Source organism: Suillus paluster (genome assembly GCF_016628075.1).
Source record: "Suillus paluster strain FC165 chromosome Unknown EDB91scaffold_29, whole genome shotgun sequence".
Classification (NCBI taxonomy): Eukaryota; Fungi; Basidiomycota; class Agaricomycetes; order Boletales; family Suillaceae; genus Suillus; species Suillus paluster.
In genome coordinates, this window is record NW_024537589.1 from 255745 (window position 1) to 281307 (window position 25563).

The 25563-nt window shown below is 46.2% G+C and overlaps 9 protein-coding genes across 9 annotated transcripts; 4 read left to right on the top strand and 5 right to left on the bottom strand.

Moving 5' to 3' along the window:
* Nucleotides 1-3903: 3903 nt before the first annotated feature.
* EDB91DRAFT_1248921 (uncharacterized protein) lies at nucleotides 3904-5871 on the bottom strand (the record flags this gene model as incomplete). Its single annotated transcript, XM_041322992.1, has 11 exons — nucleotides 3904-4033; nucleotides 4094-4186; nucleotides 4242-4318; nucleotides 4369-4524; nucleotides 4572-4639; nucleotides 4688-4784; nucleotides 4830-5153; nucleotides 5203-5312; nucleotides 5369-5491; nucleotides 5575-5631; nucleotides 5691-5871. 11 exons carry the CDS (start codon nucleotides 5869-5871, stop codon nucleotides 3904-3906), a joined length of 1416 nt encoding a protein of 471 aa, XP_041176728.1.
* Nucleotides 5872-6068: 197 nt separating this feature from the next.
* EDB91DRAFT_1237596 (uncharacterized protein) lies at nucleotides 6069-6847 on the bottom strand (the record flags this gene model as incomplete). The annotated part of the gene is made up of 4 exons (XM_041321602.1): nucleotides 6069-6109; nucleotides 6144-6438; nucleotides 6494-6664; nucleotides 6719-6847. 4 exons carry the CDS (start codon nucleotides 6845-6847, stop codon nucleotides 6069-6071), a joined length of 636 nt encoding a protein of 211 aa, XP_041176729.1.
* A 1284-nt stretch (nucleotides 6848-8131) lies between these two features.
* EDB91DRAFT_1248923 (uncharacterized protein) lies at nucleotides 8132-8971 on the bottom strand (the record flags this gene model as incomplete). Its single annotated transcript, XM_041322993.1, has 1 exon — nucleotides 8132-8971. The coding sequence occupies one exon, from the start codon at nucleotides 8969-8971 to the stop codon at nucleotides 8132-8134; it is 840 nt and encodes a 279-aa protein (XP_041176730.1).
* A 1925-nt stretch (nucleotides 8972-10896) lies between these two features.
* Nucleotides 10897-13329, top strand: EDB91DRAFT_1248924 (uncharacterized protein; the record flags this gene model as incomplete). Its single annotated transcript, XM_041322994.1, has 6 exons — nucleotides 10897-11056; nucleotides 11106-11298; nucleotides 11340-11629; nucleotides 11684-12314; nucleotides 12371-12414; nucleotides 12467-13329. 6 exons carry the CDS (start codon nucleotides 10897-10899, stop codon nucleotides 13327-13329), a joined length of 2181 nt encoding a protein of 726 aa, XP_041176731.1.
* Nucleotides 13330-13524: 195 nt separating this feature from the next.
* EDB91DRAFT_1248925 (uncharacterized protein) lies at nucleotides 13525-14153 on the top strand (the record flags this gene model as incomplete). The annotated part of the gene is made up of 2 exons (XM_041322995.1): nucleotides 13525-13830; nucleotides 13884-14153. 2 exons carry the CDS (start codon nucleotides 13525-13527, stop codon nucleotides 14151-14153), a joined length of 576 nt encoding a protein of 191 aa, XP_041176732.1.
* Nucleotides 14154-14716: 563 nt separating this feature from the next.
* On the top strand, nucleotides 14717-15132 carry EDB91DRAFT_1082497 (uncharacterized protein; the record flags this gene model as incomplete). Its single annotated transcript, XM_041315495.1, has 3 exons — nucleotides 14717-14963; nucleotides 15009-15071; nucleotides 15128-15132. 3 exons carry the CDS (start codon nucleotides 14717-14719, stop codon nucleotides 15130-15132), a joined length of 315 nt encoding a protein of 104 aa, XP_041176733.1.
* A 2473-nt stretch (nucleotides 15133-17605) lies between these two features.
* EDB91DRAFT_1082498 (uncharacterized protein) lies at nucleotides 17606-18112 on the bottom strand (the record flags this gene model as incomplete). Its single annotated transcript, XM_041315496.1, has 3 exons — nucleotides 17606-17797; nucleotides 17930-17946; nucleotides 18019-18112. The coding sequence occupies 3 exons, from the start codon at nucleotides 18110-18112 to the stop codon at nucleotides 17606-17608; spliced, it is 303 nt and encodes a 100-aa protein (XP_041176734.1).
* A 2934-nt stretch (nucleotides 18113-21046) lies between these two features.
* Nucleotides 21047-21447, top strand: EDB91DRAFT_1136345 (uncharacterized protein; the record flags this gene model as incomplete). Its single annotated transcript, XM_041318832.1, has 3 exons — nucleotides 21047-21257; nucleotides 21321-21375; nucleotides 21424-21447. Coding segments are annotated over exons 1-3 (213 nt in total), but the record flags the coding sequence as incomplete, so codon positions are not given.
* A 1621-nt stretch (nucleotides 21448-23068) lies between these two features.
* EDB91DRAFT_1136351 (uncharacterized protein) lies at nucleotides 23069-25563 on the bottom strand. Its single transcript, XM_041318833.1, has 4 exons — nucleotides 25399-25563; nucleotides 23972-25345; nucleotides 23774-23915; nucleotides 23069-23720 (listed from the first exon to the last, which is right to left on the bottom strand). The coding sequence occupies exons 1-4, from the start codon at nucleotides 25465-25467 to the stop codon at nucleotides 23260-23262; spliced, it is 2046 nt and encodes a 681-aa protein (XP_041176736.1). The 5' UTR covers nucleotides 25468-25563; the 3' UTR covers nucleotides 23069-23259.

Sequence of the window (25563 nt, forward strand, 5' to 3'; positions counted from 1 at the left end):
CCCTACGGCGGGCAACACGTCGTACTGCCGTCCTCGATGCCCATTGTTTCTGCTTCCGCTGTTGATAACCCATGTAATTCCACAAGGTCACCATCAGTAGTCAAGGCAAATCAGTTAAGTATTTCATGAGCAGCTCGATAGTCTCGAGGGGAATTTAGTGATACCCATGGCTGTAATTAATACGAATAAGCTGTGCAACTGTTGAAGTTGTCTTGCGTTGTGCTTTGTAGTGTGCTTGGCGTCGTCGTTGTGTGCCACTAGTGGCACACAGCGAGCAAGCGTGGGAAACAGCAACGAAACGCGATTTTATCAATAGCGCCGACATCCTTGGGCTTAACAGTCACGGTCTCGAGGGGAATTGGCTGTAATTCAACATAAGCTGTATTAATCACATAGAGTAGAGTTATGGTTAAGTCAAAGCAGAAGTCAAAGTCAAAGTCAAGGTCGATGTCGCTGTCGCTGTCGAAGGACACACCTTCCTTATTCGGTAAGATCAAAGTCGAAATCAAGTTTGACAAACTCAAAGCAAAACTCTAGAATTTTGTCCAATACGGGCCCTCATAGGCAAATATACAACCATGTTTGTCCTTACACGAGGAGCATGTTGATTTGAGGCTGAGCCGATAAGCTCCCTGTGCGTCACTTGTGACATACACCCTATGACAAGTATAACTCTCAAAACTCAATACATGTGAAGAACTTTGAGTGATGTTGGCTGTTGATTTCAGTCAAAACATCGATACCATGTATTGTCAAGTAACCTCAATAACTTTTGCTATAAGCTGGCATTGTATCAATTGGAGTCAGGGACTTGGTGTGTAAGCGCCGCTGTGATCTGATCACGGGCGTTCTGTTACAGTAACATGAGCGTTATGTGTCATTTCATTCTTCGGACTTGTCTAGACCCAGACCCATGGTTATGATTCTACTTTTACCTCTTTCTCTTTTTGATCCTGTTGTTCTGAAACGCGAGAAGCTCTTGCTTCTTCCCCTAGATCACAGAAGCTGCGGCTTCTCCCGAACCCTATGCCCTATTCCACTGTTTCAGTTCTCTCATTGATGGGGATTCCCCATGCCCTTTGCCCTTACCGTTCAACCAGTACTACTTACCCTTTCCGGTATGTGACTCATACATACCCTCAACCCTTACCATTACTTCAGTACTACTTCTGCACCCTGTACCCTTACCGTTCCACCGGTATATCACCTTTACGTATATATATCTCTCGTTGTACAGTAGAAGATTCTCTAACTTGAATCTACTCGGTTCTCATCTGATCTTGTCATTGGGACTGAACTTCTCTTGCCTAAGAGAATCCCCTCTGTACAAAGAACCATCTACTCTTGAGACGATACTCTTGAGCTGACTTCCATCTCTTGGATCGCATCCTTGAGAAACTCCGATCAACTCTATGCAAGTAAGGGTCTCAACCCTTACTCAGACTTAGCACAGGCAAGCTCCTTGCTGGGCTAGCGCCGAAGGTCATGCTTCGGACACCCCTTGTGGGTTTAGCGCTGCCAGATCTCATCCGAGAGGTTACGCGTAACAAAAGATTCAAGTTCCTTTTTGAACTCTACCATCTGTAAAGCTTAACCCCGACTAACAACCGGAAGACTAACAAGACAGTTAGGACAGCAGACAGCTGGGATAATTCAATATGAATCCATCCACCCAACTCAGATCCGACCTCGCAAGCAACACCAAATGGCAACATGTCCCTGAAAACTCCCGAAACAAACTCATCGCTAACAAACCAGCACTAACTGAAACCCAGCGTGCTCATAGCATAAAGAACGGATTATGCTTCGCTTGTGGAAAGAAAGGCCATAGAGCCCACGATCAAAAGTACCACCCCAAGACAGGGGCCTCCAAGACAAAACACACCGCCAACCACAACCGGTATGGCATCTTCATGACCGAAGACTCCAAGACAGGAGGAAGAAAGAAACCAATCAGGAAAGATCAGGTAAGGGACGCCCAGAAGCGCCCTGAAGAAGAAAAAGGCAAGAAAGCCATAACCCCCGTCCTCCTAACCAGGATGATAGGAAAAAAGAACGAATTCCGTGTCCCAATGACACTCCTATCCTGCACCAGAAAACTCATCAAAACCACCGCCATCATCGACTCTGGAGCAGGAGGATCATTCATCAGCAACACATTCGTCAACACACATGGCATCACTACCCATAAACATATGACCCCCTTCCGCATTAACACTGTGGATGGAAGCTCGTCGAAAGCTGGGAAAGTAACACACTATTGTGTCCTAGGCATTCACATCGACCAACGAACCATGAAAGGAAAGTTTAACATTACCCAACTCTCGCGAAACAACGACTTCCTTCTTGGCAAACCCTGGTTAAGCGCCATGCGCCCCAACATCGATTGGGCCCTCAACACCATTGAACTCCCAGCTACCTGACGCTCATGGGAACTTGAAAAAGAAATCAATGACGCACGAAAACAGAATGGAAAGAAACCCTATCAATTCCAGCAGAAAACCAAGAAGCAAGGCAAGAAAGGCCAGGTCCAGGTAGAAGAACCTACCAAGCAAGAAAAAAAACCCAAAGAAGAACCAAAGCCCGCAGAACCTGAAGCACCACTCCCGTCTACCACCCTAACATTGTCATCCCTGTCAACACCTGTGTTGTCACCTCCTTCAACACCCACGCCATTGCCACTGTCCCCACTACCAGAAGAACCAGCTGACATGGAAGAAATTGAAGACACTCCCCTTCCTGCACTCCTTGAACCATCACCAGTCATTGGTATGTCAAAGCGAGACAGAGCATCTGCTGATTTGGAAAATCACTTTGCCACACCACTCATGCCCTCACCAGATCACAAGAAATGGCGAGCAACCATCGAAGACGAGATGGATGATGATGACTTTGCACCATTAAATTTCCTTCCCCTTAACACTCAATATGTTATCGAAGAAATCCGGCGCGCAAAGAAAAAGGATCGCAAGAAACGGAAAGCGAAGACAGAACAACCAAAAGAAGAAAAGGTTGAAGAACAATTTGACAAGGTGGAAGACGTGTGGATTGGGCAAGCTGACCTCGCCCCAGCAGTTTCAAACACTGCGGAATACGTCTTAAATGACAATGAAATCCTGGTTGAATATGCTGCAAATGGCACCACGGTCTGCCTTATTGAATACCTCACATTTGATTCCCCGCTCACTCGGGATGGAACATCAAAGAAAGAACTCAAATGAATGGCCTCCGCCGTACCCCTAAGAAACATCTGGGTACTTGCAGAATCGCAGGAAGAAGAAATACAGAAGACAAGCAACAAAGCGCAGGAATTTGCAATGAAGGAAGCCCAGGATAAAAAGAAGAAAACTTTTGCAGAACTGGTCCCCAAATATCTGCATGACTTTGCAGATATCTTTGCCAAAGATGGCCTTAACCAACTTCCCCCATCAAGACCAGGAGTCGATCACAGAATCGAAACGAAACTGGGCTTCATACCAAAGTCCGCAAGAACCTACCCACTTTCACCAGCAGAAACCGAAGCTGTCAAAACATTCATTGATGAACATATCGCTAAAGACCATCAGGAAAATGTGGTAAGGCTATATAGACAACCATAGCGCTATATACTGCTATACAGACTCCATAGCACTATAGCTCGTATAGCCAAGTGCCCAATTGTGCAGGCTTACTACACCAGTATATAGCGCTATATAGTGTTATGCAGAGCAATGTAACTATATACTACTATGATATGTATCTAATGTTAAGCAAATTTCAAGCTATACCAGACTATACCTGACTATACAATGTCTATATCTTGGTATACTTGGTGAAACATTTGTCTATCATGTGCTTTATAGCTTTATAAAGAGGCATATATTCATATTGCATGAGATATAGAAAGCGTGAATTCAGATACTATTATGGGTTTGGGACATCAGAAGTAGTACTAGGAGCATTGGTTTCTACTCTAGCAGACGCCTCCATGGCATCAAAATCCAATTCAGAACCAGAATCTGCATCCTCTCTAGTTACAAAGCAACAAGCCTCCCTAGGGTTGCAACCATTAGCAAATAAAATAGATAAATATTAACAATGAAAAAGATCTTACCCAACCTCAGTCCACAGATCACGCCTTAGTTTTTCCATATACAAGGGAGATTTCTGGCGATATTCAGCAAGCTTCAGCATATAGTACTGGTGTCTAAAGAAATTTAACATTAGATGACGTTAAACTATAATAATGAAGAGCCACTCACCTTGGTTGAAAGACTGGCTCTTTGAATTCTATGAAGACCAGAGATCCTGTGAGCATACCCTTGAATCCACATTCAGCCTGAAAAAAATAAATTAGCCATAGCTAAATGGAAAAAAGGGCTTAATTACAGCTGCAGCAATCAGTGCAATAAGATTATCAGGAAGTTTTTCAAACTCGTCTTTGTACAGCAGACCTTCTGAAATCGCTCCTTGAAAAAATTGACTGATGAGCAGCTGACGCAAGATTGCAGCACGGAATGGGAGATTCTTATTGAAGGTCTTGTTCTAAACCATGCTTTAGTTTTTAAATCTCCCAGACATAGGAGACGTACCTTGAGATCCAGTTCACCGCACAGAAAAGGATCCTTTTTAACAGAGACCAGCCAGGAAGCTATGTCTGCTATCTTGGAATCAGTAGTATTTTGTTTGAAAAAAACAAGTGATGCACCAATATCCCTAGGTTTCATTTGCTGCAATAGAAAAATCACATTCTCTCTTGCCTTTCTAACCAGCTCCCCTCTCAACTGACTAGCACCGGACCACACCTTAAAAAAGTAAGCATGGAGCACATCAAAAACCAAAACACTCACATAAGCCAGTGCTCTATTCTTAAGAACAGGATCTTGACTAATTGCGTCAAACATTGGCTTCAGGGGAGAGTCTGGAATCTTGACCGCTTCCTTGATGCAGTCCCATGCAAAGGAGTCCTGCACATCCACTGAAGGCCCTGGAAAGGCGCTCACCAATGCAATCTTGATGCAAAGTAGCTGGTGAGCAAGATCAACTAAGGGTCTACAGCCGTCCTTCTTCAAGGAAGCCAAAGTCGTAGGTAGTTTCGCTTCACCATTATGAACTCTCTTCCTACGAACACGTTCTCCATTATCTTCCTGAGGCTCCTCCTTGACCTGAGTAAGCTACATATACAAAGTCAGCATTGAAGTCTATTGAATAAATATTACGCACCCCATTGGTTCTCCTTGTAACGCCTGTGCCCTCCACAGATACATCTTCATCACCATCATTGCCGCCCTCATCACCACTACCCTCATTTCCCCCATCTTCATCACTAGAATCTAATATATGATGAGCATATAATGTTGATGTTTTAAATAGAGAAATGATGCCATACCAGAACTAGGTGTAGATACCTTCTCTTTAGGAGGAAGAACTGGTGGTAAAATGTCTGCAGGATCAGCGTCATCTATATGTTCCATGTCACTGTCATCTGGAACCACAGTTGTTGTACGCAACACTATTGCAACAATTAGCTGTGTTATAGATGTTAAAGCAAAGACTTGCCTCTTTTATGCTTATTGTCTTTGCTGGTGCTGGTACATGCCTGGTCCAAGTCACTCTCTTCATCTAACATATCGTCAGCTTTCTTCCGGACATCTAATATAGTTAGCATATTTCCAGTCTCATTGAGCTTCTGCATCACATGCTTTCTTTACGCTTTAAATCAGCTTCCTTTTTCTTCTGTGCTTGATACTTGAGGAATTCTTCGTATTGGTCTTCTGCCACCTGCGCTTTGGACTTAGTTGGTTTCCTTTGTGCACTGGTCTTAGCAATAGAGGGTGCTGGTGCAAGTGAACTTGTTCCCTTCCCTTTAGGCTTGCTGGGCTTGTGAGACATTTTATATAGAAGTGAGATTTGAACAATGAGTAATGGCGTGAATGGGAAGGTTGAAAGGATGGAAGCGAATTCAAGCTGACTTAAAAATGGTAAACAAAACTTTATAATTATGTGGGACCAAACATATAAGCCATGGTGCAATAAAGAATTCTACATTTTGCACATGTATCATACAAAAGAATGCATGGTCTGGTTATCTACCCAGCCATTTTGATTTTTAAGCCAAGTTGCAAACTCCCTGTCAGTCTGAAAGACAAGAGACGCCCTTGCACCCTTATAGTCAAGGTTGAAATGGGTTACCTCACTTGACCTAAAGAGCGCAACATCACCAGAACGCAACTCCAGGACAAGTCCATTCTCTAGCAGGCACAAAGCGCCTCCTTGGAAGTGTCCAATAGGTATGACAAGACAGAAATGGCGATCCTGTCCATCTCGATGGGCTTTGGTCCTCACATTGATGTTGATGACCAAAGATATAAATGGCGCGAAAGGCGGACAGTGATTGCCAGGCAAGATTGATGCAACCTCCATCAGCATCTCAAACTCGTCTTGCAAAAAATTCTCCATCTGCCAAACGTCAACATAAATCTGTGAGCGTGAACAATTCTTTACAATTACATACCAATTTTCTTACCCACTCAAAGAGCTCCGCATATACACGTGAGATTGTAGAGTAGATGCGTTGGTGTTCACGCAAATCCTTTGATATGTACAGAATCACCTGCTGGTGGTTTGTACGCATGCCTTCTTTTTCTAGAAGCCACGGTTGAACCTCCTTCGGGGCCTCATTACCCTGGTGCATCAATAATATTTAGTGATGTTAAAATGTAGAAATGAAACAGCTTACCGAGGTACAATGCCTATTATACCAAGACAAGTGCATCGCCTGAAAGTGTTGACACCCTGGCGATTGTGTGTCTACATCTTCCAGCAACTCAGGCCTTTCCAACGCAGACAAGAGATTTACCTTGAGCATGGAACGGATGTGGTTCGGTAGTGCCGTTGACACAAATGCCATCAGCGAACCATCTTTGCAACACAGCTCCAAGTGATGACTGAGAAGTGTCAGCGTCATCGTAACAGTAAAAAAGCAGGAGTGCGCTATGCACTTGGGTATAATCTCCATAGGGATTCTTAAGTATGTGTCCGGCAATCTCTTAACACCGTTGGGATACAACTTCGCAAGCTATATAAGCGGGATCATGAGCTAAATTGAATCAGTACTAGCTGAAACATACCCATACCTTTGCCCGCAAACCGTCAATACTTCTTACCCTCTCACCCCGCTCAGCTCGCAACCTTTCATCAGCACTCCAGATATCGTTGGCTGCCTTGTTTCTTGGTGCCTTGAAGCTCTTGTTGTCCAATGCGAGTGGATCGTACGAGGTCTTGATGACAATATGCACCGTCTCATCTTCTTCAACATCAGAAAGTGGTGGGCTATAAGCGCGACTGGAACCGTAGAATACGTCGTGATTCAAGCTCTGTACCAGAACTCTGTTAGATTTTTCTGGTACAGGCACAACACATGACCTCCAAACGCGTGTGTTTCTTGCGAGTGGTACAAATGAGCTGAGCAACAACAATGTCAGTCAATACGTAGCACATCCAAGTATGAAATACTCACTTTTGTATGATGGCGTCAAAGAACCGATCAGATGCTGAGAGGTCTGTGCAGTCGACTGATTTGGACACAACAAATCTTTGAATCAGTGCAAGAGGGAACATTGAGGCCATGCTAAGAGGGTACACGAGATGCATGCGTGCAATAGTCGGAACAATGTATCCTATAATGAGATCTCTTTGGAGAGAATCTATGTTTCAGAGAATATGTCACTTTCCCATCCCAAAACGTCAGAAGAACAACTTACCTTTAGGAGGCGATCACAGGAAGTTAGCTATATTCAAGTGCGTAGTGCCTACCATGGAAGCAATAGAGACCCTGAGCCCTAAGCCGGCGATGAGCACCAGTATGTAAATGGAACCGCCACTGGCGAGAGCAATAAATTTGCTGCCAATAGCGTGCCAGTCTGCAAATGTTCAATAAGAGATCTTTCCTGCAGAACCATAAAGCTTGATTTCCTGGTCGTATATTGCTTTCAAGCGAAGACCAGTCTTGAGGCGTATGCTACAAAAGATCGTATTTTAAATTCGTTAGAGCAGAACAAGGATAGAATACACACCTTTGGCACTTGCAGACCAGCGTCATATAGTTCATCATGACGAGGAAGTTGGCACGAACGTCCTTACTTATGATTCCTCAACATCGGACTACAACCGAAATCAGTGACTCGTCCTCCATGCATGGAGTCTGTACATGATTGGTGATATCCTGCAGCCAGCTCAGGGGACTGTGGATGGTTGAGTTGCAGTGAGCGGATGCAAGTTCTGCAATGATCGTAGCAGCTTCATCGCTACATGTGATCTTGGGGTCATTGTAGTGACGGTGACGCCATGAACCTTGCCTGGTATTTGCTCTCGCCACATTGCCTACATCACCTTCCTCCATCTCTGCCTCATCCTCCATTTCCTCCGCTGCCTCCTCCTCCTCCTCCTCCTCCTCCCCATCATCAAGGCGCAGAGGGTCCTGACCAGGTGCAGCAGCACGCCGCAATCGTAACCGCAACCTCCTAGCACCACGATTACAATCATGATAAGCACCACAATTACGATTGTCATTTCCACCAGGCTCAGGTGACTCGCCTGGCGGTCCATTGCGTGCGTGTGTTGTAGAAAGACGAGCTTGTTTAGTAGGGTGGGATGAATCAGAATAACCAGAGTCCTCGGTGTGTGATTGTGTTCGGTGACGAACAGCAGGTAACTCGGACAGAATGTCGCCAGCAGTTGTTGAGGATGATGAATCAAGCGGCAGATGCATAACAGGAGGAATGGGAATTGAGTTGCAATGATCAATAGGTGTGCATGAGGGGGAATGAGTATCGGACAACGAGCATTGAATATGAGCTTGATCAGTCAAATATTGATACAAGTCATGCAAAGTGGGTGGGAGCTGTCCACTGTCTCCCAATATCTGTAGCAGATGATCTGCTGCGTCAGGGGAGAGAACAATTGGCATGTTAAATCTGAATGGAGGGGACATGACTTATTGGAACCAAGAAGGCGCTGGTTTGGGGCAAGAAGGATGGATAAATAATTAAGTAAGATACAAATTCTTGCCCCTAGCTTAGGGTTCAAATTGCGAGTTGGTTGCAATCAGAGAGCTCTCCACCAATCAGTGCTCATCACATTGCACTTGGCAATTACAAAGTTTAACTACCGGTCCACCTCCTCCTGTCATATCCACATCTTATCCCCATTCCTGCACAACACCCTCACACCACTCCCTAAACTCCTCAATTGTCCACTCAAATTTGTGGTCGTGGTGCCTGAACACCCTGTCTGTGCATTTTGTAGGATTGTGGAAGCCAGTGGCGGTGTTCGACGCTGAGGGAGGAGTAGAGTCGCATCATTAGATACACCAGGGTCAGGAGGGGAAGACATAATGCAGGCTGGCAGAGAACTGCGACGAGTACGTGAGACTTCGGTCGTGAATGCGAGTGCGTGAGATGAGAGAAGCGTGCTGGGAGGTGTTCAACACTGAGGGAGGAGTAGAGTCGCATCGTTAGATACACCAGGGCCAGGTGGGGAAGACATGATACAGGCTGGCAGAGAACTGCGACGAGGACGTGAGACTTCGATGAGAAGGGCCCTGGGATGTGTTCGGCGCTGAGGGAGGAGTAGAGTCGCATCATTAGATCCACCAGGGTCAGGAGGGGGAAGACATGATGTGCAGGGCTGGCAGAGAACTGCGACGAGGACATGAGACTTCGATCGCGAATGCGAGAAGAGAGAAGGGCGCTGGGATGTGTTCAGCGCTGAGGGAAGAGTAGAGTCACGTCGTTAGATACATGAGGGGGAAGACATGATGTGCAGGGCTGGCAGAGAACTGCGACGAGTACGTGAGACTTCAGTCGCGAATGCGAGAAGAGAGAAGCGCGCTGGGAAAAGAACAAAACTTACTTTTGGACAGCCGTGGTCAAAGATGAAAACACCTCCACGTCATCCCTGAGCAAAGCCAAAAGGCCCAGTGAAATACGAGTAGGTAGAGGATATGAGCCAGACGATAGAAGAATTTCGTCAAAGTCGTTTGTTGACGTGTTGTTTGTATCAGTCACATGACCACCAAGTTTGACTGTTGTCCATGACTTTCCGCTTCCTTAACATTGTTTCAACTTATCTGAACTTGCTACCTCAGAGCGTTTACTTTACCAATCGGTACGACTTCACAACATTCCACGGTACGTTTCCATGCATGCGGCTATGAATACCAAGAAGCTGATCTTGAGAACGTGTACAGTAACATAATTCAACCATTTCGCCCAAACAATAACCCTAGTCTAGGGTTATGATTGCGAGTTCACTGCAATCAGAGGGCTCTCCGCCAATCAGAGCTCTCCACCAATCATACTCATTCCTGCTCCACACGTCACAACTTTTTGCATAGCGGACATAAATAAGGGCAGACAGATGACTGTAGCCCATCAATGGCAGCGGTCTGGAGCTAATTCGGAGAAAATATCAAGGTAAGTCAGTGCTTCTATTGTAATCCCTTGTATTGACCTTGTCTTTTATTTCTTTCATCGATAACCCTGTGTCTTCGCTGCCAACCCTTATCCGCACGACCTCCACTTGCCACCAACCGTCTTTTTCCATTCCTATACCAACCACTTCAACAATGGCTACACCAGACTTTATTCATCTGGAACACCGAAGTTATAACACGGTGAGAGACTTTCCTCTCTATACGGCGCGATGGCTGACCTGTTTATTTTTGGAGGTTCAATCCCGTGGTCTTGTTGCTAAGACCGACGAGGGATATCAAAGAGCAGTAGTCGAACAAGCTCGCAATCTCAGGGCATTTCTAGAGCCCTCGCAGCACCCACAGCCCTTGCAACACCTTCAGGCCTCTAACTCTCGCAGCCCTTGGATTCCTCTTGGGCCTCTGAAGGATTTGTTGCGACACAAATGGAAGACAACAAGGCCATCGCACGAGACGTCATCAACTGGCTCTGTCGTGATGATGTTATTTTCCAACACATCAAAAATCTAGGTGATCCTACCAAGCTCCGGAGCATGAAGGGTGTTCTGCAGAGGTTTAAAGAAAAGGGGTATTTGAATGATCAAGGTGCGAAATTTGATGCTTTGATGCTTGTCTATTCTCATCTATTAGCTAGGTTGGACAGATAAAATAGATTGTCCTGACTTGAAAGCACCTCACTTTAATCGCCAACAAGGTGGCGGGTCCAGCACAGAAGATCGTATGACCAAGTTTATGAATCGTTCAGTCGAAGAGGTGCTTTTGCTAGCAGGCGATTCAAAGATTAAGCGGATTTGGAGTTCGGAATATTGTCAGAAACCTCTTCCTGGGTCTGCTGAAGAACGCAAACCGGATATCATACTACTGCCAGCGACCCTCTTGTTCAGGACTGGCGTTGTGTCTTCACGCTAGCTGAGATGAAGCAGCACGGTGTTGACATGGATAAACCGGAGTGGTTTGATGAGATGGCAAAGCGAGCTAACACGATCTGGAGTTGTCAGGATGCTCGCAACTTTGTCATCATCTTGATGTTCGTGGGCGAAGCGTTTACATTTGCATTTTTCGATTGCAGAGGCGCTGTTTGCCTTGATATGCTAAACATCATGGACGATACGGAGGAATTCCTTCAGCTTGTTTTATACTTATCGCTGGCTGATCCTGGTATGTCTTTCAATCACGCTCATACAGTCATTAGCTCACAATGTTATGCGATAGGTATGGTGGGTCTGGAGACATCCATCATGCAGAACGAAGCTGGGCGATTTATACGATCAAGAGTTTTCGGTCCCGAGGTGCCAATCAATATGGTACTGTTCATCAGCAATAATATTCACGGACGCAGGACCATGGCCCATCATGTCACGCTGTCACGTGAGCGCATTGCGCAGGCATTGCAATCGGGTGGGTCTTGGGGCGCCATGGAGAAATGGCTCAAGGGAATGGAGAAGGAGGTGGATGTGGTGGTGAAAGATACCTGGGTTGATCTCACCGCACCACACACAGAAGGGATGATTCTCAACTACCTTCGACTGAAAGGCGTCCAGGGTGTTACGCGTTTGCTCTTTGAGGGACTTGTTGTTGGCCCTGCTTCACCACCTCCACACTTTCAACTTCATGATCATCCGGGCATCGGTTCACTGAAGGATATCAGCGCCATATCTCAGACTGGCGACATCAATGTCTGGAGCAGCACTGTCTACAACCGGTCTTTTTGGGGTGTTCCAACACTGGCCTTGGCACACAAGAGCATGGCTAGGAGCGTCAACAAATATGATCACAGCCATCCTGTGCCTGAAGGCGTCACCGTACCAAAGCTGGAACCTGTGACTCGTGAAGTTTACCAGGAGTGGATGCTCACCCGATCTTGGTTATATCTGTTTGCGCACCCATATACGAATTCAGCTGTGTCTATGAGGCATTAGTTGCGATTGCGGATTGCATCCGATGTAAGATTTAATCTTTTTAATATATTTTTTTGTAAACTGAATACAATTGCAGCACATGGCCAGGCATTTTCGCCCTACATCATCTCAGAGGGTGGCAATGAGACCGACGAATTATTTCCCATCTCCTTTATGCAAGCTGACACATCCATGTGGAACATGGGACTTGTTCATCCAGCGATGTCAGACTGGGGTTACATTGATCATACCAGAATTGATCCAAGCAATATTCGACGCGGCCTGTTGTACGATCATGCGTTTGCCTCCTGGAATACGCGAAGCACATCTATGAGAGGAAGACCCCCATCAAAGATCTTTGCCAAGCATGCTGGCACCGCTTCAACGCTGTCCTCCCAAGATGAAGCCCTTCACTTTGACGATTCTCTGGTTCACCATCCTGCACATTCTCCTGCTCATGCTTCGGTTTCTCATACTCTCGCCCCATGCAATTCTGCCTCTGGTACTTCTACCGATACTTCTGCCGCTCCTTCAGCTTCTTGTGCACCAGCCGCACCAACAAACGTCTCCCCCGTCCCACATTCGGACGCACCTTCAATGTCAATAATCCCTTCTGCACCCCCAACTTCCATGATCCCTTCTCAACCAGCTTCAACTGCACCTTCACGTGGAAGACGTGGGACGGGTAAAGGCAAAGGCAAACAAGGAGGACGAAAGGGCACAGATGGGAGAAAAAGTACCCCTGGTGCTGTCAATGCCCCTCCCGATTCCTCTGCTGCTACACGCAAGCGCGGTTTTGATAGCGTTTCTCAAGGCAAGCCGGCTGACGGTCCATCCAAACGACAAGCTCCCCTTCATCACGTACCGAAGGTGAACATCAAGCCCAAGCACGTTGTCCAAAGTCTTCAAGTCGATGTTGCTGGCTACGGCTCTTTGAATATCGACAATGACTTAGAATGATTCAAGGAAAAGGGTGGCATTTATGAGCTGACAGTAAGTATTAATCATTGTCTTTGCCCTCCTGCTCATCGCATCATATGTACAGGGCACTCAAGCTTGGATGGCCATCCAGATGATGTTCGCACAACAACCAGGCCAAGATAACATCCAACATGAAATCGCACATGATCTGGAAGGTTATTCACCCTCGCATTCATGTTTGATGCACCGTACGGATTGAAGAAAGTTCCACACCCCGATACAGCTAGCGGAGGGGAGATGTGGGTCCATTGTTGGCTTGAGAACACCATAGAGAAGGAGATCTGGCATGAAGCGGTAGAAAAACAACACTATCTGGCTACTGACGCAGGGTTCGGTATGGTGGACGGAGTGTTGGGTAACAACTGGGCAAATGAGCCTGTCAGGACGATGTTGAAGGAGATGAGGACGATCCTCTTCGTTGAAACGCACCAAGCCACTCCCGCATGCTCGACGTCATCAACACTGCACTCTTCAAGCTCTGTACTGATCGTACATTGGCCCATCTCTGCCAGCCTCAACAGATGACCAACAAGTGGGCCAGGGCGGTAGGCGGTGGCGGATTTGCCAAATGCTCACAGATGCTCCCTGCCTTGTGCATGAATTTGTTGTACCACAAGGATCGTCAAAATGCCGATCTCAATCTCTTTGCTCGCATGCCCTGTCCCCCAGTCCAAGAACGCAAGCTCATGCCTGGTAACTCGTCACAGTACCTGAAAGGCACTGGTGGAAAGACAGCGGATCGCATTAATGTAATGGCCGCGCCTGTGGTGCTGAAGGAACTTCGGAAGGAATGGGCATCTTAGGTCCATGATTTGCAAAGTGTGCATGGTCAGACTATCAGACTTTATTTTTATGATTTCAAAGGACAACCCATCATACGTGTTGTACAGTTTACAAGTCATTTAGCCTTTGCATAAGCTTTGTATCATATGTAACATGCTATACTTATTGCAATTGTATTTTTGGCGCAATATTTTGACAACTTTCATTGCAGTAGACGCTTGCATAGACGCTCCTCCTAAGACTCTTTCTGCATTCTCTTGTTTTCCATCAAATGGTGCACAGCAGGCGTGTTCTTGCTGAGGGTTCAACATCTTATAAATGCCCTGCTCCAGGCTGCATTCGCACATTCGGTACTACACAAGGACTGAATTCTCATCTACGCAATGCTGCAAGTTGTAAATGGTATAAGCTAGGGAAGGGAAGAGAGCTGGATAGGGTGGATGAGGAAGGTATGGAGGGACTACCAGATGGGATAGCAGGATGAGGCGGAAGATGATTTATTTCAGTTGATACCTCTGGGGCCAGATAGTAAGTTGCAATATCGCTCTCTTGTTAAGTGCTTACCTTATTTCTAGTTCATGAAATGCACTACGATAACCAGCACATGATGGACATAGACCAGGAGCAGGGAGAGCCTGTAGCCGGTCCTTCTACTAGTAGGCATAGAACCGCTTTAGCAGAGGAGGAAGATGCGCGTGTCACAGAGACTCATCCTACTGCTGGGAGGGTCATACGAATGGAGGAGACAGTGCATGCTAAATGGCGGACACAATTTGGATCAGGTGATGGAGAAGAGGCGGAATCAGACTGTTCTGATGAAGATGAAGATGGTAATTTATTCTACCCCTTTGCATCACGTCTGGACTGGCAGGTAGGGTGTTTGGCTGTGCAAGAGGGAATAGGACACAAAGCATTTGACAGGTTGTTTGCTATACCAGGTGTATGTCAACTTATATATTTCCTATCAATATCTTGGCTGATATTTTGCAAATAGGTTAGAGAGTGTTTAGGACTTGCATATTATAATATCAGAGGACTCCATCAAACCATAGACAGCATCCCTCCTTGAGCTAAATGGCAATCAACTTACTTGGCCTTCAATGATACGCCGGACTATAAGCATGAACTACACTACCGAGATCCGTTGGAAGCCATTCAGACATTGCTGGGCAATCCTGCTCATGCTCAAGATATTGTCTATAAGCCTTCAAAAATATTTACAGATGCTTCTCATTCTACACGCATATATAATGAAATGTGGACAGGGCGTTGGTGGCATGCAGTCCAGGTGAGCGTCTCAATATTGACTACACTTCTTTAACAACTAACATATGTTTTATAGGACAGACTTCCGGAAGGAGCATCTGTAGCTCCTGTAATTATCTCCACCGACAAAACTCAGCTCACAAGATTTTCTGCATCCAAATCAGCATACCTGGTCAATCTGACGCTAGGCAATATACCCAGAGCAATACGACGCAAATCCGGTCAGCATGCCTGTATTCTAATAGGGTATTTATCCGTGGATAAAATCCTAAAGGAGGAGCTATCTGCCAGAGAAGTATCTTCCAGGGTACAACGTCTCTTCCATGACTCCATCAGAATTATTTTGGAACCGCTGAAAGATGCAGGAAGAAGAGGAATAGAGGTAGTGGGTGGAGATGGTCTTGTGCGCCTGGTCTTTCCCATTCTAGCTTGCTACGTGGCGGATTATCCTGAGCAATGCTTGGTTACCTGTACCAAGTACGGTACTTGTCCCAAGTGTAGGGCTAGAGCGGATGAATTGGCTGAAATACAAAATTTTGCCAGACGCACTCAACCTTGGACCTCAGCCATCATTGACCATGCCAACATCTCCACCAAGACTGACTCTGCCTTTCGTAAACAGTGCATGTCTCAGGATGTAGCTGGAGGCGTATTCTAACCATTTTGGCTTGATTTCCCTCATTGCGATATTCACTTGGCTATCACATCTGACATACTTCATCAACTCTATCAAGGCATATTCAAGCATATGGTTGAGTGGTGTCAGGAGCTTATGGACGAAGAAGAATTGGATAGAAGACTTAGAACTCTCCCCCCTTGTTATGGCGTCCACCACTTCTACAAGGGCTGGTCTGCTTTGGGTCAAGTCGGTGGAAAAGAGAGAAAACATATGGCTAGGGTGCTATTGGCTTGCTTGATTGGCAAGGTTCCAAGAGGCGTAATCCTCTCATACCGTGCCCTCCTTGATTTCATTTATCTTGCCCAATATCCCACTCATGACGACAACACTCTGGAATATATGCAACAGGCCTTACAAGATTTTCACCTTCACAAGGACGTCATCATTAATCTGGGTATCAGAGACCATCTCAACATTCCGAAATTCCATTCCCTGCAACACTACCTGGAAAACATCCAAAACTTTGGAACCACCAATAACTATAACACGGAGATGTTTGAAAGGTTTCATATTGACTTTTGTAAAGAGGGGTGGTACGCTTCCAATGGAAGAAACGAAAAGCCTCAAATGATATCTTGGCTAACTAGAAGAGAAAAGGTAGCATCATTTCAAAGCTATCTCAAGATGTCTATGGAGGATGAAGAAGACAAGTTTGCCCACTCAAGGTTTAGAGATCACAGAGTTATCCTCACCAAACGTCCTCATCGAGTTCACCAAAATATTTTGGACGTCATGCAGAATCATGCTTGCAAAGGCTTCAAGAAAGATCTCATCACCTATCTTAACACTCAGTTGGCTCACTCTCATTCATGTGGACAGCTCAGAGATATGGATCTTCCTTTCAGTCATATCGACATCTATCATGGATTCAAATTCTGTCTAGACTCATTAGGCAATGATGTTGACTTTGATCAAATGGAGGAGGCGGATATTGTCAAAGCACAACCACCTATTTCTCATAAAGCTGGACACTTTGATACAGTTGTAGTAATGGATGAGCCTGACTGTGAATCTACTGGTTTAACAAGTGAGTAATATTGGTATATATATAATCATTGATTGTATGAAAATTTTAACATTATAGGAACTCGTATTGGAAGATTGAAAGTAATATTTCGTCTGCCACAACAAGTATATGGTTCTATTCAACCTGCATGGACCAAAGACCCTTTGGCATATGTTGAGTGGTATGCTCCATTGAAACCTGCAGCAGAAGACTATCATGAAATGTATACAGTCAAGAAACACTTACTTTCCTCAGATGGCTCATTGCCAGGTAAAGTTATTCCACTGTCGTCTATTAGACAGACTTGTCAGCTTGTTCCAAACTTTGGAACAACAATTCCTATAGATTGGACTTCTGATAATGTATTAGATAAATGCGATACCTTCTTACTTAATTGTTTTACTTCTAAATATGCTTACCAAACTTTATGGTAATATATAGATTTTCATGATGTCTATACTGGTCTATAGCACTGTGATAGCTGGCCATAGACTGTATAGGGCTATGGTGTGCTATCCGGGCTATATAGAGGATGGTCCTCTATATAGAGAAACAGGTTTTCCTGATGTATTCTCTTTCCCCTTGCCTTTGTTGGCTTTGGCTGCAGTCTTGCGACGTGCACCAGCAGTACTGATGGCAGGTGCATATCCTTGAGCCTCGGCAATTGCCATGGGGTCATGAAGCTCTCTATCTGGTGAGTTGGGGAGTGGAATCTGAGCAGCACCCAGAACAAGACGCAAGCCAGATGGTATGGCTGGTGGTTCAGATGCGTGACCAGGTTGGGAGAAGTCGGCACGAGTGGTGAGTCCATGTCACGAAGCTTGAAGAACAACAAATTGACTTACTTGATACGACATGTGATCTTCAAGCCAGTGTGATCAAGTGATGGCCTGAGCAATCCCAGGATGGGACTGCCAAATTCCTGCATGATCACACGCATATGCATTCCCTGCGCCATCATAACGCAACTTGGGATTCAATGGGCTATCAGGGTTGAACATAGATTGGGAAGGAGGGATATCAGACATTGTAGGGACTGCTGTATGAACACACTTACCTTATGACTGGAAATGCACTGAACCCATATAGTCCTTGAGTTTGTTGAGCCGTCCGAAGGAAGGGCCGGGTGTGTTTTTTCATTGAAAAACTGCAAAATGCAAGTGCCCTGCACTAGTAACAATGCCACATGAGTGCACCAGCCCAATATGTAGCAATTGTGAGGGAGCTGGCCGTAAATGTAGGGATGGAAAGTAAATTTTCATTGACAGAGGGTGGGGATTGGTTGAGCCAGGCACTGGCTGATATTGCATGGGATGGGAGGCACAGGCCGATGCAGCGTAGTCAGGTCGTAGTTTCGTACTAAGGACTTGGTATTAAAGTCTAAACAGACGAGGGAGAAAAATGCGTCAACAAAGTTGGCAAGATGTTGATGACGCACCTTTGTGTGACCTCGAGTGGTGCCACACACATTGAGCAATGCATATTACATCAGCAAATATCGCTGGCATTAGTGGCCTAAAACGGACAAAAGGCGGATATTCAAGTCTGTAGGGGGGGGGTCCTACAGATCAAAATAGAATTAAGGTTTGAAAGAGGGGGGCAAAAAATATTTGTTTGCAAATTCACCTCAAATGAACAGCAGCAATGCGGCACACCTTCCTAATGTAGTCAAATTTATGATATGATATTATAATCTATATATTTCAAGCCTACGGAAAGTCATCCATTACGTAGTCTTGAACAAGTGGACTCGGGCAAATTTCGACAATGGAGATTATTTGGGCGAGATTATGTGGGGCTTGGATGCAATTCATAAGGTACCATATGGTGCTGCATCGCTGGGTGGTGGTTGTGTTTATTGTTTGATTTTTTTTACCAGTGGAAGGGTGCGTAATGAACAGTAGCATTTCCAAGCAAGTACCGTGAATGACTGCATAAGGTACACTAGTATATAAATCAACATAAGGGTGTGTACTTATCAGGTGCAGCAGCAACAATGCCCATACAAGTGACTGTAGATGGGTAATGTGTGTAGGTAGCGGGCACACTAAAAATTGCCAAGCTATTGTAAAGGTGCAGGAAGTTTGGGGGCAGTGGGAGGGGGGAGGTGTGTAGGTGCATAATGTATCAGTCCTAAAATTGTGGGCCAAGGGCAGGAGGCGAGAGGCGGGAGGCATGCAGGTGCATAATGCATTAGTCCTAAAATGGCCGAGGGCAGTGAGAGGCGGAGGATGTGCAGGTGCATAATGCATCAGTTCTAAAACGGAAGAGGGCAGTGGGAGGCGGGAGGCGTGCAGGTGCATAGTAATGCATTAGTCCTAAGAGGGTGGTCAGAGGTGGGAGGCATGCAGGTGCATAATGCATCAGTCCTAAAATAGGCGAGGGCGGTGGGAGGCGGGAGGTGTACAGATGCATAGTAATGCATTAGTCCTAAGAGGGTGGTGAGAAGCGGGAGGCGTGCAGGTGCATAATGCATCAGTCCTAAAATGGCCAAGGGCGGTGAGCGGGAGGCGCCTAAAATAACCGAGGTATTGTAACCGTGCAATGCGGGAGGCAGGCAAGTGCATGATGCATCGAATGTGGATGCATCCTGAATGCATTAATGGATGATGCATCATCACAGATGCATAATCCGTTGATGCATCGAACAAATGCATCATGGATACATCACCCTATACTGCTATGATGCATCAGTATTTGCAGGCCTACAGTTGTAAGACAAATGCATCACCACTACCCCTGCAATCACAGCATTTTCTTGCATTACTATGACAAGGACGCCTGCTGCCCTAGGCAACACTGTTCAGTATAATCGCAAAACAAAGGACACTGGTCACTGGCAGCGTCACTGGCAGGTACTGGTGCTGCAGATATTGACGCTGTCAAAGTAGCAATACCGGCGAGGACAAAGGATAAACGCATTGTTTGTGAATGGGATCAATTAAATCTCAAGGGGACAGTAGGAAGACGACTTACTTTTATGTACTGAATATTGTTCTCTGTGGCGATGTAGGAAGAACCTATCCACCTGAAATCCGCTTTCGATATCTGCGATGCCAGCAAAATGCCACCTGAGATCTCGAGAACTTAGTTCATACAGACGGTCCGATCATAACTTGTGAAGCAAGGTCTATTGGCAATGTGACGTGGAATAAAATACGTCCTTGCGAAGCAAAGCCAATGTCGGCTCGAATCCGCTGTCTGGATGTCAATATTGGCTGATGTTAACAGCAGTGCCAGTACTACCATTTGAATCGGTATTCTAAAGTGCGAGGTGTAGTAATACGCGTGACAGTCGAGTTCAATCAGTAAATTATGAAAGTCGAGGTAAATAACGACTGGATACTAACTGGTGAGCAGGCGAAAATTTCGGCGGGCACAAAGCGGGCGGGCGAGAAAGCGGGAAGCTCAGAGGGCGGGAATTAGACGGGTGTGTTGGTAATAAACTGTCCACGGAAATCGTGGAGCAAGGTGGACAAATGTGGGGGCGACAAAATTGATCAAGATAGCACGCTGCGGCGCAATCGTAAAAGGCATGATGAAAGTAGCTCGAGCTCATCCGTACGCAACTATAGCAATCTGTCAGATCAAATACTGGTCGATACAGTACAACCTGGATATCCGCGCAGAGGTCAAAACAGCGGTTTCTCAAAGTCCTTGCCTGCTGTAGTCTCCCCTAGCCAGACTAATCAAGGGAAGATAGTCGTTCCTTCGCGCCTGCTGAGGTATGTAGACTTGACGTATAAGCAGATGTGTACTACGTGACAGCATGCAGAGGCGATACGAGATGTTAGGAAGTACACAATCCGGCAGTGATGTGCGCCCAACAAGCTATGGCGTCATGCGGATTTGAGCTGGCATTTTGGAGATCTCAGGTGGCAATCTGCTGGCATTGCAGACATCATCTGTTCGAAAGGATGGCCATAGTTAGGTCCTACATCGCCATAAATAACAATATTCATCATATAAAATCGAGCCGTCTTGCTACTGTCCCCTTCAGATCTATTTACTCTCATATCACATCCTCACAAACATTGCAATGCGTTTATCTTTTGTCCTCGCGGTTGTTGCTGCTTTGACAGCATCAATATCTGCAGCATCAATACCTGCCACTGCCCCTGAGAGTGGACACTGTCCTTTCATGTGCTTCAATGATAAACCGTGCAGAACCTGCTATGATGGGAGTTACTGCGTGAGTATGAGTAGTTTGTGTCCTGTATTTAACCCCTGACTCACCGACATGGTAGGTATGGCTCGGATGCTCATTCGCACCAGTTCATTGAATGAAGAGCTGCTGGAGGTAAGTGATAGGGAAGCGGATTACACAACATACCCATACCTGCAGGTTGAATCAGTTCAGTTCTTCCTGTCGATGCTCAGTTATACATGGGGGCTGGTACAATTTTTTCGAGTATGGTAATGAGTTGTGTCTGTATTGTGGATGCGGATTGGAGAGTTGCACTACTGCATATATCCCCAACACTCAATTTAGTGGCCACGAGAGGGTTCTGTAGAAAATAAATGTCTGAATAGTCTGCCGTCTGCATAGTTTGCAAGCTCGCAAGTAGAAGGTTCAAGCCTCAAGTGAGTACAGTGCGTATGACTTTTCAGTTGCGAAAACGCGCAACATGTGTTTGTACATATTGTCCATGGTACGAAAGTGGAAAACATAGTCAAAATAAGGTATTTTTCTTGAGCTAATAAAAAGTCATTGCAAACGACTGTAATCGAGTGAGAGCGAGCGAGTACTTATTGCGACCTTGCGAGTTTTGTAGTTCGGTTGACGGGCGCCCGAAATTTTCAGTAAGTGGAAGTATGTGCCAACGGCCATTGTGCGACTTTTCTTTGCAGGTTCACCTTACAGCAGTCATGTAGATGGTTTGTCTTGCTGTTCTGATGTGCTGCGAGGATTGTGTCCTGCCTCCGCGCAGGCAACTCTAGGCAATTGCGGGGGTCTGTCTTACTGCAGTCTGCAGCAAACTCGCTGAGCTCCTCTGCTTCTTTTCTACCAAGTCACTCATTGCAGCCATCAACGTTTCTATTGATCAGGCTGCGTCATCTCGGCTGGAATCTCGCACCCTGATCGCGGGGAAAGACGAAATCGAGGGCATCGAAGGTGGGTTAGTCTAGCAACGGTCATTGCTTTTTTGAAGAACAGGTATGATATTGCTCAACTACCTCCCCATGTCTACCTGATTTTGGACGCTTTTCTAGCAACGAAGCGGACAGGTTTGCAACTGCCCTGCAGGATTCGTTGCCGGATAACGGAGTCGGCAATTCCGCTGTGTGCGACTTCTACCTCCAATCGCACGTAGGTTTTCTCGGAAGTTCGTTCTACATGACCAGTCATTTTTCTTGACCGCTGATTGTTTTATAGCTAGCAGGCCAAGTCATTCCTTTCAGGGATGAGTGTGAGCTGAGCTCTCCACTCTCTCGCCTGAACTCAACCACGTGCCGCTGCACACACCACATCAACTGCCACATTACCACCCGAATGCGCTTGCCCCCGCCATTCCAAGGACCAATATTCTCATTTATCTTTCACTCGTATTTATAGCATGTATTGTCTCGTACAGTACAGTATCGAATTCACCCGCTGTTTTTGATCCAAAGTATCTGGACCGATACGTTCTCAGTATCCTTGTCCATCGACTCTGATCTGCTCTATCCTTCACGATCTAACTATTCCCCTTCGTAGTCGCATTTCCCGTTCTCGCTGCGTACAACGACATAATCGGACTTACAAGCACAATGATGGTCTTGCCTTCAGTTAGATGTACATGTGGACGCCTCCCTGTTACAATGAACAGATAACGAGCACATCCAGACAAAAGCCCTCTTTCATTACTGGTTGGCACCTTCAGCCTCATCACCTGTTGCTGCATCGGATGGTAAACGAAGGCAAGTCCTGCAAACTTCATTGCTAGTGAGCTGTCACGATTGCATCCTCCATGCATTTCATCAGCTGTTTCGTTATGTGTGTGTTGTGATAAAAAAAGACGTTTCATAAGTACCATAGGCTATCTACGGCGCAATTTGGTATACAATCAATGGTAAAACAAAAGACAGCATCATAACATTGGGTCTCGAGATAGCGAGCAGGCACAGCAGACGGAAATCGGAGGCAAAACTATTACAACAGCACGGTAGCAGACGAAGCGCAGTACAATCACAATCACAAGGAACTCCCGGTATAATAAACACTCGAGGCGCCGTCATTGACACGAGCATCTAATCCGTGCTCTTTAAACGCCATCCTGAGGGCCGTCGATGGGCTGAAGAGCAAATTAGGTTTATCCGTTATCTCATATCCCTCGTGAATACGCATCACAGGCGGCAGGCGAAGGCTATGCAGTCCTGCAGATTGGCGCCACTTGCCTGCGGCTTGCCATGGACGTTCCGATGCCTCCGGGAAGATATGAAGATAGTTGGACACCGGCTTGAATTTGAATTTATCTGCAGGGCCCTCTGCAACAGGATCGATCTCGAGAACAAGACAATCTTGGAATTCTGGGTGCTCTGCCTGAGCGGTCACCGACAGCTGAGATATGAACTCTTGATGGGATTGAATTTCAGCATCTTCAATCTTGGCCAAAAGAAATAGGCTTCTCCTGACATATCGTGAGGCATTTAGACCTGTGAATGCGTCTCAGTATGCAAAATATGTCGCATGATGTAGGGAGACGCGCCAATGGCAGCTTTGAGGTACTTGCATGCCATTCGATGGCCCTGATCCCAATCTATGTTCTGGCATTGTCTAGAACAATACCTCGCAACCGTGCACCTGGCACACTGGAATAGATCCCACTGCGGATGCCATTCATCACTGTTCTGCAGCATCGGTGGCTGATTAGCAACAGTCTGGACAAGTGATATGGTTCGCTCACATGCACAGCAGCACACTGACGATCGAAGAAGATCGACGCCGCGGGTATCTGGCTTCTAAGGTCCAAGTAACGTCGAACGTCTTTCTTGAACAGGTTCCAGGCTTGTAGTAGGTCTGTGTCGCTCTGAGCAATCGCATCTAGCGATTTCTCATCAGCTTCTAGCTCGCTCCCAGCGATCCGCAAGACCTTGTCGAACGTGAGGTATGAGCGAAGAGCAGTAATTAACAATGCATTAAGGCATTCCGCCGCATCCGCGCCAGGAATGCAGGTATGAGCCTGAAGGACGGTAGGGAGGAAACGCGCCCGAAGGGCCTGACATATAACGGCCACAAGATCATCCACAGGACCTCCCATGAGTAACGCAATGTAACCTAAAGCATCCTCAAATGCCTTCTTGACATGTTTGGCGAAGTCATCGTGCTTCAGGGTTAAAGAGAGTTGACATAGATCACGAAGGGTGTAGGTAATGAGGGCCACGAGGTTGCGATCGATGTAGGCCTCCCGCAAGGCGCAGTTCTGTTGGCTGGTAACGAATAGTAGGGTTGCACAATTCCCGAAGCAATTTATGAGCATTATTTGCCAACGAGGCAACCCGAAAACAGAATCGCATGGAGTGGTATCGTCGATGCTTTGTCCAGAAAGAACCTTCTTCCTGTACAGACATCGGATATTTCTGATATATTTGGAGGCAATAGAAGCCGTGGCTTTAATGCCTCCAGCGACATGAATAAGGGTGGACGTAAAAGAAGGATGGTCGACATCCAGGCATGTCTGCACCACGTATGACATGTGTTCCTGGAATGCCCCCTGTTCCTTGCTGCCCATTACCTTGTCAGCCTCGGCGAGAAAGTCGTTGTCCTTTGAGGTGACAGCCATACACCACAACTGCGAGATAACGGGGTGTAGAGATGGTGTGTTGATCAATGACTGTGGTGTTTTCGAGTCGCCGATTAACCCCATGCGCATCAGCATGTTAACAACTAGCTTTAGCGCTTCTGATCTAGTTATGAGAAGACCCGGCAGGCGAGTGGGGTTGCTGGAGGCGAAGAAGTTACGATAAAAGAAATTGACCCAGAGATGACAGGGATGCCAATTGGATACAAGGTGGTCAGCAATGGTCTGTAGTGCCTGCGTCAATTCCTTTGGGGAATCGAGGCGGTTCAGCGTGACTAGCACTCCTTTAAGGGAGTATCTTGCGAGCATGATGCTCCTCACGTCCCTCGAAGTGACCACATCGGGGATGCGAGCTGGATCAAGGTGGTAATAGAAGACTGGGAGTAGCATGACAAGTTGTTCTGGTTTCCAATGCTGTGCAATGCTGCATAGTCCATCGAGCTCCTTGATTGACCCACTGGCAGCTTTATTGATCATGAACTGTCAAGACTAACCTGAGCGGATGTAGAATCCTAGTCAGTTATCGCACGGACCTGTATTACTCGGGCGAACGTATGACCATCTTCAGGTTGCCTTTGAGGAGGGGAGGATGATTCGGACATGAAGATGTGCTGATACTAGTTCTGAAGCGCTCGTCGGTGCATACGTTTGTCACGCGACTGTCACACAACGCGTGACATCATTCGTCCTTGTGAGCC

Bases quoted from the DNA above. Each gene is read 5' to 3' on its own strand.
- EDB91DRAFT_1136351 (XM_041318833.1), bottom strand. From the start codon at position 25,467: ATGTCCGAATCATCCTCCCCTCCTCAAAGGCAACCTGAAGATGGTCAT. The intron at 25,346-25,398 runs GTCCGTGCGATA...TAGTCTTGACAG, and splicing joins CGTTCGCCCGAGTAATACAG to TTCATGATCAATAAAGCTGC. The intron at 23,721-23,773 runs GCGCGTCTCCCT...ACGCATTCACAG, and splicing joins GTACCTCAAAGCTGCCATTG to GTCTAAATGCCTCACGATAT.